The sequence below is a fragment of the Rhinoraja longicauda genome, chromosome 4 (assembly GCF_053455715.1).
Source record: "Rhinoraja longicauda isolate Sanriku21f chromosome 4, sRhiLon1.1, whole genome shotgun sequence".
NCBI classification, from domain to species: Eukaryota; Metazoa; Chordata; class Chondrichthyes; order Rajiformes; family Arhynchobatidae; genus Rhinoraja; species Rhinoraja longicauda.
Window position 1 is genome coordinate 35,152,554 of NC_135956.1, and position 14,221 is coordinate 35,166,774.

General features: G+C 49.9%; 1 protein-coding gene across 1 annotated transcript; it reads left to right on the forward strand.

Annotated features, from left to right (window-relative positions):
* Positions 1–900: 900 nt before the first annotated feature.
* On the forward strand, positions 901–4,626 carry chrac1 (chromatin accessibility complex subunit 1). Its single transcript, XM_078398592.1, has 3 exons — positions 901–1,162; positions 2,904–3,027; positions 4,142–4,626. Exons 1-3 carry the CDS (start codon positions 995–997, stop codon positions 4,300–4,302), a joined length of 453 nt encoding a protein of 150 aa, XP_078254718.1. The 5' UTR covers positions 901–994; the 3' UTR covers positions 4,303–4,626.
* Positions 4,627–14,221: the final 9,595 nt, after the last annotated feature.

Below are 14,221 nucleotides of genomic sequence, written 5' to 3' on the forward strand. Positions count from 1 at the left end.
GTCCCCGGTACCGCAGCGCCCCTACTGCCCGTCCCCGGTACCGCAGGACCCTTTCTGCCCGTCCCCGGTACCGCAGCGCCCCTACTGCCCGTCCCCGGTACCGCAGCGCCCCTACTGCCCGTCCCCGGTACCGCAGCCGTCCCCTACTGCCCGTCCCCGGTACTGCAGCGCCCCTACTGCCCGTCCCCGGTACCGCAACGCCTCTACTGCCCGTCCCCGGTACCGCAGCGCCCCTACTGCCCGTCCCCGGTACCGCAGCGCCCCTACTGCCCGTCCCCGGTAAACTGCAGCGTCCCCTACTGCCCGTCCCCGGTAACTGCATCGCTCCTACTGCCCGTCCCCAGTACCGCAGCGTCCCCACTCCCCGTGCCCGGTACCGCAGCGCCCCCACTGCTCGTCCCCGGTACCGCAGCGTCCCTACTGCCCGTCCCCGGACCTGTAGCGCCCCCACTGCCCGTCCCCGGTAACTGCAGCGACCCCACTGCCCGTTCCTGGTACAACAGCGCCACCACTGCTCGTCCCTGGTACAACAGCGCCACCACTGCCCGTCCCCGCCAAACCCAAAGCATATAAATAACGGAGAACTTCTTGGAGAATCTATTACAACCAAAAAGTGCGCTTATTGTTAACTTACTGTAAAACAGACTGCTCCGTCTTGTAAAACATGAACTGGTCATCAGGAGGCGTTTAAAGATTTGACTAGATTCCGCCCCCCCTCCCATCTCCAGCAGTGGTACAATCCATCCGACGGGACGATACCAACTCCCGCGCGCTAATGGGGGAGGCAAAGTATTTATAAACAGTTCAGTGGTGATAAACAACTCTGCTTTGTTTGGGGGGTTTGCTTCGGGAGAGCGGGTGCAAAGCAGCTTCGGAATCTTTGGTACGGTGTTGAAGTCTCGTGTTTGATTGCCCCCTCCCATCAAACACGAGACTTCAGTGAGCTCTCCCCCCCCCCGGGCGGGGCGGCGGTGGGCGCGGGCCGGCCGGCAAGATGGCGGAGGGAGCGCGGCGTCGCGAGGGTCTGCGATTCCCCGCGCGCCGCAGCCCCCCGCCCGCGCCCCTCGCGCTACCGCTCTCCCGCGTCAAACTCATCATGAAGAGCTGCCCCGACGTGTCGAGCATCAACCAGGACGCGCTGGTCCTCACCGCCAAAGCCACGGTGAGGGAGGGAGGGAGAGAGACGCCGGGTCCGCAGCATCTCCGGCCTCTGCTCTGACCTGGAGATCCCGGGCCTGCGGTGGGTCCTCCGGCTCGGGGTTCACGGAGCCCCGGTTCCCCACGGGGTCGCCGACCTGCGGCGGTACCACTGGCCCCGGGCCCGCGGCGGATCCTCTGGCGGTACCACTGGCCCCGGGCCCGCGGCGGTTCCACTGGCGATACCACTGGCCCCGGGCCCGCGGCAGATCCTCTGGCCCCGGACCTGCGGCGGTACCACTGGCCCCGGGCCCGCGGCGGATCCTCTGGCGGTACCACTGGCCCCGGGCCCGCGGCGGTTCCTCTGGCCCCGGACCTGCGGCGGTACCACTGGCCCCGGGCCCGCGGCGGATCCTCTGGCGGTACCACTGGCCCCGGGCCCGCGGCGGATCCACTGGCGATACCACTGGCCCCGGGCCCGCGGCGGTTCCTCTGGCCCCGGGCCTGCGGCCGGCGCACGGGAGTACATTTTTTTCTTTCTCTTTTCTACTGCACAACCGCCAACAGCTGGATTATCTCGTGCGGGGTTCGCTCACGTGGGGACTGGATGCAAAAGGGTTATTTAGATGTTTATGTGGACAAGTTTGGTGAGATGACCCATGTCCAAGTTGTCGAGCTGTGACTTGAAGAGTGACACGGTTGATGCACATCTGGTGGTGTCCACTCTGGGATAGTCTATGGATACAGTGACTGTTGGTAGCTATTTTTATTTGCTCTAATTCTAGTATAAATGAAGTAACCTGAGGACTGTCTTGTAAATTTCTGGGTATTGGATTGAATGAAGTGAGATATGTTTCCGGTGGGATGATGCCAGGAGTCGCTTTGTCGACAGTACATAAGCGAGCTTTCTTTGGTGCTTCTTGACTCCAGCGACTCCCAGCCAATCCGATTTAACATATCGGAAACGCTTGACTGTCTTGAGTAGTCGTCACAAACAAACCGTGCTGCACGCAATTGAACCTTGTCAAGGGTGTCAATGTTGTTTTTCTGGTGAGGGTCCTATATTGTCTGGCAATATTCTAACAGTGGGCGGTCAAGTATTTTTTACGCTTCCTCCTTTGTTGGTTTGTCATAAACCGGATACATTTCTCCATTGGCTGTACATACTCCTACCAAGTAATGAAATGCCTAGATAGCGTGGATGTGGAGAGATATTTCCGCTAGGACATACCTTTAGTGTGTAGGAAGGAACTGCAGATGCTGGTTTACACTGAAGATAGACACAAAAACGCTGGAGTAACTCAGCGGGACAAGCAGCATCTCTGGAGAGAAGGAATGGGTGATGTTTCGAGTCAAAACACTTCTTCAGACTAAGAGTCAGGGAGAGGGAACCGAGAAATATGAAACGGTGCAAAGAACAAATTAATGAAAGATATACAAAAAGACAGATCAAAGCCAACAACGATGATTAAGGAAAGGTGAGTCAAGGAAATGATCCATTATTGGCTGTGGAGAAGATGATAACAAGTAATACAAAAAGCGAAACTCAACAGGACAACGGTGAAACTAGTACACCAACTAGGGTGGGGGAGTGACAGACTTGAAATTCCCTACTACAATTGTTCTTTTGTTTTAATTCTTAAATGTTCTTACATATTTGCTTGAGCATTCTGATTAGGACACAACCAGCAATACATTGGCTCCTTTTTAAATTGTATTTGTTGATCTTTCCATTATATCATCCTTTCTTTTTTATTGCATTTCAGGAATTATTTGTGCAACATCTTGCCACATATGCATACAAGAGCAGCACTTCTGAAAAAAAGGAGCTTGCCTACAATGACCTGGCTGACTGTGTGGAGAACTCCGAAACATTCCAGTTTCTAGCTGGTCTGTATATTTCTATAACAATTAAATATGTGGGGGAAAAAATCCTTTTAGTGGAAAACATGGTTGAAGGGCAAGTTTCAGCATGGAAAAATGTTGACATCCCTTGCCTGGATTTCCCCAAAAAATAGACAAACTTCTGCTCAGAAGCTTTAGAAGGGAAACTGTTGCAAAATTGTGTGGATTAGAATTTATCAGAACGACTAGAAAACAATAGACATATTCAGAAGGAGTTTTGCTATGATGGTGGATCGATGAATGGTGTCCTGGGGATTGTTGTTAAGAAGCTTGCTCCTATTTTACATTAATGTCTTGAATTCAGATCATGATGTTGTATGTCAAAGAAACAAGGCCTCTGGTGCACCTTGTCTATGCCAATCATCGTGCTTATCTGTATCTAATCCCACTTGCCTGCAATAATTCCATATTCCTCCATGCCCTGCTCATTCAAGCACATGTCCAGGTGCCTCTTGAGTATTGTTAGAAAGCACCATTGTTCTAGCAGATACCAACTACTATATAAAAAAATTCACCTCTCAGATTTCATAATCATCATTCCTTTCGTCATAAGCTATTGCCCTCCAGACTTAGATACCCCTACTACGTGAAACAATACGAGGTCTCAACCCTATCTATGCCTCTCATAATTTGAAATACTTCTGACATACCACCTCTCAGCCTCCTTTGCTCTGGGTAAAGTAGCTAATCTCTCCTGATAACCCAAACCCTCCAAGCCAGCAACATCCTTGTGAATCTTTTCTATATGCTCTCTATTGCATTCTTCACACAGTGGCAACCAGTACTCCCAAATGCGGCCCAACCAGTTTTCTATAACTGCAACATGACATCTCAACTCTTATACTCAGTGCCTTGGCCAACAAACGTATACCATATGCTGTCTCTCGCAGCTGGTTACCAGGATGCAGTAGATGTTGATAAAACTGCATGCATTGTCTTTCCTGTAATTTATGAAAAGATTGATATTTCAAAAAACATTGAGTCAAGCATCGTGTTACATATGGTCAGGTTTCATAAAGATCCACCACTAAAAGTGAATTAAAATTTGATCTAGTGATAATTAAATGCATTTGATATAGTTCAAATGTCATCGTTACAGATATTTTACCAAAAAAGATCTTGGCAAGTGAATATCTAAAGATGCTCGAGGAAGAGAAAGATGGAGTTGGTGGTGCCGAAGTGGTTGGTGGTAATGAAAATGATGAAGATGACGATGATGAGGAGGAAGAGGACGAAGATGAAGAAGAAAATGAGTCCTAAGGAATACCATTTCACCATGCCAACTTGTTGAAGATTGTATAGAGCAAGAGGATTTTTTTTTTAAAAACAATACTGTTGAGCATTTCGAGCAAATTGCCACAAGTTTACATGTGCATAATTTCCATAAAATGTGTTACTATGAAGAGGAGATGGGAAGTCTTAACAGTTAGTGTTAACAGTTCCTTCCGTTCATTAAAGGGATGATGTCTTTTTCTGAAGAAATTTTCTTGTTTATTATTAATGACTTAATGGCAAACAATATAAAATGTATATATGTGATATATACTTTTGTATATTTGAAAAATAAAAGTTACCCTCCAGAATTTGGTTAATTACTATGAAAGCGGATGAAATTCAGGCTGATCCAGAAGATTAGGATGCAGCTGGATCTATGGTGACTCGGTAGTTTGTGTTCAGAATTGGTGTACCCATAGAAGGCAGCCGGTAGCGGTGAGTGTTGTACCCAGGTCTGTACCCAGTGGTGTTCCACAGGGATCTATTGGACGTAGATGGATAGACAAACTGCTGGTGTAACTCAAAGGGTCCGGCAGCATCTCTGGATAAAAAGGATGATTGACATTTTGGGTTGGAACCCAGCCTGACCTGCTGAGTTAATCCAGCACTTTGTGTCCATCTTTGGTATAAACCAGCAACTGCTGTTCTTTGTTTCCATGTAAATGTAGATGGTTTGCTTATAAATATTTGCAGATAACAAATTGGTGGAGTTAGACTATGAGAAAGGCCATGAGAGGTTAAAGCAGGGTATTGATCAATTACTGATTATAGATCTGATACTGAAAGATGACAGATAGAGATTAATCCAAGCAAGTGTGAGGTATTGCACACTGGGAGGCTGAATCTAGGGGGAAAGTATACGGTTAATGGCAAGACCCCAAATATAATTGATGCAGAGAGAAATTTTGGGGCCCAAAGACAGATCCCTAAAAGTGGCAACACAAACAGAGTTATGCTATGCTTGCCTTCATTGTTTGGGGCGAAGATAGAACACAAAAAGCTGGAGAAACTCAGCAGGACAGGCAGCATCTCTGCAGAGATGGAATGGATAACGTTTTGAGTTGAGACTGATAAGGGAAATGAGAGATATAAACAGATGAACAATAAATTAAAGATATGCAGAAAAAGTAATGATAAAGAAAACAGGCCATTGTTAGCTGTTGAGTGAACATGAGAAGCTAGTGCGACTTGGGTAGGGGAGGGATAGAGGGAATGCTTAGATTACTTGAAGTTAGTGTGATCAATATTCATACCACTGGACTAAGCTGCCTCACTCTGACAATGGAGGTGACCTAGGGCAGGAAGGTCTGTGGGAATGGGAAGGAGAATTAAAGTGTTTAGCAACCAGGAGATCAGGTAGGTTCATGCGGACTGAGCAAAGGTGTTCAACGAAACAATCGCCCAGTCTACATTTGATCTTGCTGATGTACTAGTCCACATTTTGAATAACGGATCCAGTAGATGAGGTTGGAGGAGATACAAGTGAACCTCTGCCTAACCTGAAAGGACTGCTGGAGTCCCTGGACAGAGTCGAGGGAGGAAATATAGGGACAGGTATGGCATCCTCTGCGGTTGCAGGGGATGGTTTCTGGGGTGAGGGTGGTTTGGGTCCGAAGGGATAAGTGAACCAGGGAGTTACGGAGTGAACGGTCTGCGGAAGGCAGAAAGGGGTGAAGATGTGACCAGTGTTGGGATCCTGTTAGAGGTGGCGAACATTTCAGAGAATTATGTGTTGTATGCGATGGCTGGTGGGTTGAAAGGTAAGGACTGGGGACTGTCTCTGTTGCGACTAGAGGGGGAGCAAGGTCGGAGCTGCAGAGTAACGAGGAGACACAAGTGAGGGCCTCATCTATGATGGGAGAGGTGAACCCCCATTCCCTAAAGAATGAAGACATCTTGGATGTCCTGTTAAGGGACACCTTATCTTGGTCTCAGATGCGGCGTAGACAGAGGAATTGGGAGTAGGGGATAGAGTGCAGGAAGCAGGGTGGGAAGAAGTGTAGTCGAGATACCTGTGGGAATCAGTGGGTTTGTAATATACGTCAGTCAATCATCTATTTCCTGTGATGGGAACTGAGATCAAGGAAAGGAAGGGAGGTGTCGAAGATGGTTCAAGTAAATTTGAGTGCAGGATGGAAATTGGTGAAGTCCATGAGTTGCATGGAGTCGTTTGGGACATTGAGTGGACGTCACGATGCAACTTTGTAGGACTTTGGTTAGGAAATATTTGGAGTATTGTGTACAATTCTGGTTGCTCTATCACAGGAAGGATGTGCAGGCTTTGGAGAGGGAGCAGAATGCCTCCTGAATTTGAAGGCATTAATGTAAGGAGAGGTTGGACAGACTTGGATTGTTTTCTCAGAGGGGAGGTGATAGGAATATACAGTGCCCTCCGTAATGTTTGGGACAAAGACCCATCATTTATTTATTTGCCTCTGTACGCCACAATTTGAGATTTGTAATAGAAAAAAATCACATGTGGGTAAAGTGCACATTGTCAGATTTTAATAAAGGGTATTTTTATACATTTTGGTTTCACCATGTAGAAATTACAGCAGTGTGTATACATAGTACCCCCTTTTCAGGGCACCATAATGTTTGGGACACAGCAATGTCATATAAATGAAAGTAGTATGGCGAGTCTGGAGGCTTGTTCTTTGTTAAAGAAGTTTATTGCGGCAGCAATATTTGATTACAAAGTATAACAAACGAAATTACAGACAACCATTAAATCAAACTGTTCGCTTCAAAGTTCTCTTCCCACTGACTGGTTTTGGGCGGCAAAACCACCACCTGACCTAGCTGGCCAATCCGAGGGTTCGACTCTCAGGACCAATCCCTATGGTCGCTACATGACCCCCCCCCCCCCAGAACCCGAGGTAAGGAATCTAGCAGGGAGCCGGATTTCGCGACCAGAACGAGTAAGGAGAAGGGCTGCAGGCACCACAGGAGCAGGGGGTCCCGGGTCAGGTAGAATTGCAGGAGGGCGGCCCCGCCGAGGCGGCTGACCGACCAGGACAGGGCGGTCCTGATCCAAGTGTGCAGGTTTGAGCCTGGACACGGAGACGAGCTCACTCCTGCCCCCAACATCTACGGTGAAGGTGACCGTCCCTTTACGCAACACGCGGAACGGTCCTTCATAGACCCTCTGCAACGGGGAACGATGGGCATCTCTACGCAGAAACACAAATTCACAGTCCTTCAAGGCAGGCGGTTCATGCATCATGGGACACCCGTGACGTGAAGTAGAGACCGGAGCCAGGGAACCCACTCGCGCCCGGAGGGATGCCAAAACCGACGGAACCGAGGGCTGCTGACCAGAGGACTCCGGAAGGAAATCCCCGGGCACTCTTGAGTGGCGAGCCATATACCAGTTCCGCGGACGAAGTTCCGAGGTCCTGCTTAGGAGCAGTACGGATGCCCAAAAGGACCCAGGGGAGCTGGTCTATCGAGTCAGGGCCGTCCAGCCGCACACTGAGGGCCACCTTAAGTGGCCGGTGAAACCTCTCCACGAGCCCATTAGCCTGTGGGTGGTACGCCGTGGTCTGTTGCAACCGGGAACCTAACAGCTCCGCTAGCGTAGCCCAAAGGGTAGAGGTGAACTGGGGCCTCCGGTCGGTGGTAATAATGGACGGAACACCGAAGCGGGCCACCCAATGGAGGGCCAGGACCCGGGCACAAGAGGCGGCGGAGGTGTCGGACAATGGGAAGGCCTCCGGCCAACGGGTAAATCGGTCAACCACCGTGAGTAGGTGAGTGTAGCCCCTGGAGGAAGGCAAGGGTCCAACTAAATCAACGTGAATATGGAAAAAACGGACCGCAGGGACCGCAAACTCCTGCACCGGAGGTTGGACATGCCTGTGAACTTTAGCGGTCTGGCAGGCCATGCCACACATTGCTTCCGCAGGCCATGCCACACAAACCTAGCGGCTACTAAGGCAGAGGTGGAGCGAATGGACGGGTGCGCCAGCCCATGAATGGCATCAAACACCCGGCGCTGAAGGGCGGCCGGCACCACCGGCCTAGGGCGGGGAAGGGAAACATCACACCAGACTTTTGTACCCGCAGGCCCGCAAGCCACTGGGGCCAACTGCAACCCCGAAGTGGTGGACTGGTATGCTGAGGCAGTGTCTGCCAGGCGCTGTGCCTCCGCAAGCTCCTGGAAATCCACCTCGCATTCCACCGCTGAAATTGGGGAAATGGCTGGCCGGGACAGGGCGTCAGCAACGGCATTCAGCTTACCCGCGACGTGGCGAACATCGGTAGTAAACTCTGACATGGCAGTCAGGCGCCGCTGCTGGCGCATGGGTCCGACCATGGGTCGGACACTTTCGAAAAAGCAAAAGTCAACGGTCTGTGGTCCGTAAAGGCCACAAATGGGCGGCCTTCTAAAAAATACCTAAAGTGGCGGACAGCTAAATAGAGAGCCAGAAGCTCTCGGTCAAAGGCGCTATACTTCAGCTCAGCCGTGTTAGGCTGTCGGCTGAAAAACGCCAAGGGCTGCCAACTACATGCTGTTCCAAAACCCCTCCCACCGCCACGTCCGACGCATCGACCGTCAGGGCCGTGGGGGCGGAGGCGCTTGGGTGGACAAGCATGGTGGCGTCTGCCAGAGCCACTTTAGCTGCCTCAAAGGCCGTCTCAGCGGCCGCGGACCACTCCAATTCTACAGGTTTGCCTGCGAGACACTGGAAGAGTGGACGCATGACCCGTGCCGCTGCCGGCACGAACCTGTGATAGAAATTCACCATATCCACGAACTCCTGCAATCCCTTTATTGTGGTGGGTCGCGGGAAGGCACGAACCGCCTCCACTTTGTCAGGCAAAGGAGTGGCGCCGGCTGAGGTGATCCGGTGTCCTAAGAAATCAATAGAGGGGAGGCCAAATTGACACTTGGAGGGGTGTATGATGAGCCCGTGGTCTTGAAGCCGCTTGAACACCGTCCGCAAATGGACCAGGTGTTCCCGCACCGAGCGACTGGCGACCAGGATATCATCCAAATAAATGAAAACAAAAGACAAATCCCGACCCACACGGTCCATAAGCCGCTGGAAAGCCTGTGCTGCGTTTTTCAAACCGAAAGGCATACGCAACCATTCGAACAACCCGAACGGAGTGATCGTGGCAGTCTTTGGTATGTCTCCCGGGTGCACAGGAATCTGGTGGTAGCCCCGCACCAAATCAATTTTGGAGAATACTACGGCACCTTCCAGCCCGGACGAGAAATCCTGGATGTGCGGTATGGGATAGCGGTCCGCCGTGGTGACGGCGTTAAGGCGCCGGTAATCTCCACATGGTCTCCACCCTCCAGATGCTTTGGAGACCATATGCAACGGAGAAGCCCACGGGCTGTCGGACCGACGGACAATGCCCATTTGTTCCATCTTCTGAAATTCTTCACGTGCTACCCTGAGTTTGTCCGGCGGCAACCTCCGGGCCCACACGAAAACAGGGGGGCCCTCGGTGGGAATGTGATGGACAATGTCTTGCAGAAGGGGCGTCGAAACGCTGAACAAGCAGCTCCGGAAACTCAGCCAGGACCGCAGCATACGGGTCGGAGGCCGCGACGACGGCCTGGGCAGTCGGGCTGGGCGGGCTGGCCGGCGGTGGAGCAGCGGGCTCATCACTGCTAGCGGAGGATCGAAGGCCTTTACCTCGGACATCGGGAACTAGCGAAAAGGCCCAGAGGAAATCTGCGCCCAGGATCGCCTGACCGACTTCCGCGATGATAAACGACCATTCGTACGTGCGCGTGCCTAAGGACAGAGACATTGCCCGTGTACCATACGTGCGGATGGGGCTACCATTAACCCGCGATGAGGGTAGGCCCTTTCTTACCCAATCGGGCTTCGAGGTCGGTCGGCGGTACGATGCTGACTATGGCTCCCGTGTCGACCAAGAATTCTGTGTCCGTGAATCGATCTCGGACGTAGAGGCGTCGGTTCTGGCCAATCGCAACAGCCTCTATGTACGATCGGCCGAGGCATTTCCCGAGAAGGTGCAAGGCGAGCGGCAGTTGCGGGCTTCTCCACCCCATCTTAGATGATAATAACACCAGCCGCGCTTGTGCGGATCTTTTTTGCGGGGTTTTGGAGAAATGGCGGGAGTCGCGGCGCCATCTTGGTGCCGCTGCTGGCTGCCCGATGGAGCCGAGACCCTGTTGATCGAACTATGTTTTTTCGATTTGGACGCCATGAGCGCATCGGCTTCCTCCGCGTATGCCACGGGGTCCTTAAAAGAACAATCTGAGCATAAGCCTAACATCATCTGGAAATGCCTGCTCGAACATGAGGCAATCCTTGTGCTCACCTGCCAGCGCCAACATTTCAGCCATGAGGGCGGACGGCAGCCGATCTCCGAGATCCGGTAGGTGCATAAGCCTCTCAGCTCGATCATGTCTACTGAATCCGAAGGTTCGAAGCACGAGTACCTTCAGCGCCTCGTACTTGCCGTCTGCAGGAGGGGAGGTGATGAATTGCATCACCCGTGCGGACGTCTCAGGCGGTAGGGCGCTGACCAGGTAATAATACTTCGTCTCATCCACCGAGATGTTTCTTAGGTGGAACTGGGCTTCTGCATGGGCAAACCAAAGGTGGGGTTGATGTGCCCAAAACGGAGAAAGATGAACGCTGACCGCGTTTAGCTGCGGTACGCCGGGCGTTGGAGCCGCAGGAGGGGCGTCTTGTCCCTCCATGGTAGATGATCGGCTAGATCACGTCGGGGTCACCAATATGGCGAGTCTGGAGGCTTGTTCTTTGTTAAAGAAGTTTAATGCGGCAGCAATATTCGATTACAAAGTATAACAAACGAAATTACAGACAACCATTAAATCAAACTGTTCGCTTCGAAGTTCTCTTCCCACTGACTGGTTTTGGGCGCCAAAACCACCACCTGACCTAGCTGGCCAATCCGAGAGTTCGACTCTCAGGACCAATCCCTATGGTCGCTACAGTAGTTATGTTTAGTATTTTGTGCATTTCCTTTGCATGCAATGACTGCTTGAAGTCTGCGATTCATGGACATCACCAGTTGCTGGGTGTTTTCTCTGGTGATCTTCTCTGCCAGGCCTGTATTGCAGCCATCTTTAGCTTATGCTTGTTTTGGGTGTTAGTCTCCTTCAGTTTTCTCTTCAGCATATCAAAGGCATGCTCAATTGGGCTCAGATTGGGTGATTGACTTGGCCACTCAAGAATTGACCATTGTTTAGCTTTGAAAAACTCCTTTGTTGCTTTTGAAGTATGTTTGGGATCATTGTCTTGCTGTAGAATGAACCGCCGGCCAATGAGTTTTGAGGCATTTGTTTGAACTTGAGCAGATAGGATGTGTCTATACACTTCAGAATTCATTATGCTACAACCATCAGCAGTTGTATCATCAATGAAAATAAGTGAGCCAGTACCATCAGCAGCCATACATGCCCACCATTCCGTGTTTCACAGATGAGGTGGTATGCTTTGGATCTTGGGCAGTTCCTTCTCTCCTCCATACTTTGTTGTTGCCATCACACTGTAAGTTAATCTTCTTCTCATCTGTCCACAAGACCTTTTTCCAGAACTGTGGTTGCTTGTTTAAGCACTTCTTGGCAAACTGTAACCCAGCCGTCCTATTTTTGCAGCTAACCAGTGGTTTGCATCTTGCAATGTAGCCTCCGTATTTCTGTTTAGAAATCTTCTGTGGACAGTGGTCATTGACAAATCCACACCTGACTCCTGAAGATTGTCTCTGATCTGTTGGACAGGTGTTTGGGGATTTTTCTTTATTGTAGAAAGAACTCTTCTGCCATCAACTGTGGAGGTCTTCCATGGCCTGCCAGTCCTCACCAGTTCGTTCTCTCTTCTTAACGATGTTCCAAACAGTTGATTTTGGTAAGCCTAAGATTTGGCTGATGTCTCTAACAGTTTTATTCTTGTTTCTCAGTCTCATTTCATTGGCACAACTTTGATCCTCGTGTTGATAAACAGCAATAAAAGTTTCCAAAGGCTGGAGGAAAGACAGTGCTGAGAGCTCTCTTATACCCGCATTAAGGAGGCATTTAAACACACCTGAACAATTACAAACACCTGTAAAGCTATGTGTCCCAAATATTATGGTGACCTGAAAAGTGGGGCACAGCTGTAATTTCTACATGGTGAAACCAAAATGTATACCTTTTAAATAAAACCCTTTAATAAAATCTGACAATGTGCACTTTAACCACATGTGATTTTTTTCTATTACAAATCTCGAATTGTAGAGTACAGAGGCAAATATTAAATGATGGGTCTTTGTCCCAAACATTATGGAGGGCACTGTACAACATTGAGAAGCCTAGAGTAGACGGAACCCTTTTCCCAGTGTGGAAAGGTTAAAAACTAGAGGGCATATCTTTAAGGTTAGAGGAAAGGTTTGAAGGAATGGTCCAGAGCAAGGTTTTTAGAGTAGCAGGTGCTTGGAGTGCTCTGGCAGGAGAGGTGGTGGAGGCAGTTACAATGTTGGCATTTTAAAAGCTTTGCAGATGCAGAGAATGGAGGGTTGTGAATCATGTGCAAGCAGAGATTATCGTTATGGGTCAAATGGCCTGTTCTGTGCTGTATTGTTCCCTGTAACTTCCACCCTGTCCTTGAATTCAATCGGCCAATCTGACATCTCTCTCCCCTTTCTTGATCTCTCTGTCTCCATTACAGGGGACAGACTATCCACTGCAATCTACTACTTGACTCCTGGACTAAAGGAAAACCCCATTCAGTATCCACCCATTCCAGACAGGGGGGAAAATACAGGGGGGGGAAACTCCATTTAATCCACTATTTAAAATTCCCAATGGTTCACTGGGTGCTGAATACTGCATACCCATACATTAGTTCTTGCACTTCCCATTCACCGTCTCAGGTTCCCATGCTGTCTGACTCACCACAATCCTGGTTCCCTTGTGCCCATTCCTTCCTGGGGTCCCAGTTCCCATGATCCTATAAACTCACATGATGATACAAAAGTGGGTGGTTTTGCAGATAGTTAAGATGGTTGTGAAAAATTCCAGCAGGATCTTGATCGATTGGCCAGGTGGGCTGAGGAATGGTTGATGGAATTTACAGAGAAATCAGGCGTTGCATTTTGGGAAGTCTAACATTTGCAGGACCTACACATTGAATGGTAGGGCTCTGTGAAGTGTAGAGCAGAGGGATCTAGAAGTGCAGGTGCATTGTTCCTTGAAGGTGGAGTCGCAGGTAGATTGGGTGGTCAAAAAGACTTTTGGCACAATGCCTTCATCAGTCAGAATATATAGAAATTGGGATGTCATGTTGCAGGATGTGACGTTGGTGAGGCCACCTTCAGAGTATTGTGTTCAGTTCTGGGCACAATGCTATAGGAAAGATGTCAAGCTGGAAAGGGTACAGAGAAGATTTGCGAGGATGTAGCCAGGACTAGAGGTCTGAGCTATCGGGAGAGGTTGAGTAGGCTGGGATTCTTCCTTGGAACACAGGAGGGACGAGGGTTGATCTCATAGTTGTATAAAATCATGAGAGGAAGAGATCGGGTAGATGCACGGAGTCTCGTGCCCAGAGTAAGTGAATTGAGGACCAGAGGGTATAGGTTTAAGGTGAAGTAGAAAATATTTAATAGGAATCTGAGGAGTAACATTTTCACAGAGGAGGTATTTGAGGCAGGGACTATCCCAACATTTAAGAAATAGTTAAACAGGTACATGTATAGGACAGGTTTGGTGGGATATGGACCATGCATAAGGCAGGGGGGACTAGTGTAGCTGGGACATGAGGGCAAGTTGGGCCGAAGGGCTTGTTTCCACACTGTATCACTATGACATGAAACATACTTGCTTCTCCTTCCTCCTCCTTTGAAGCGTACAACCCAATGGACAGTGAATTCCCTCTCTTTCCTGTGCCCCCGCCCCAGTGCACACCCATTT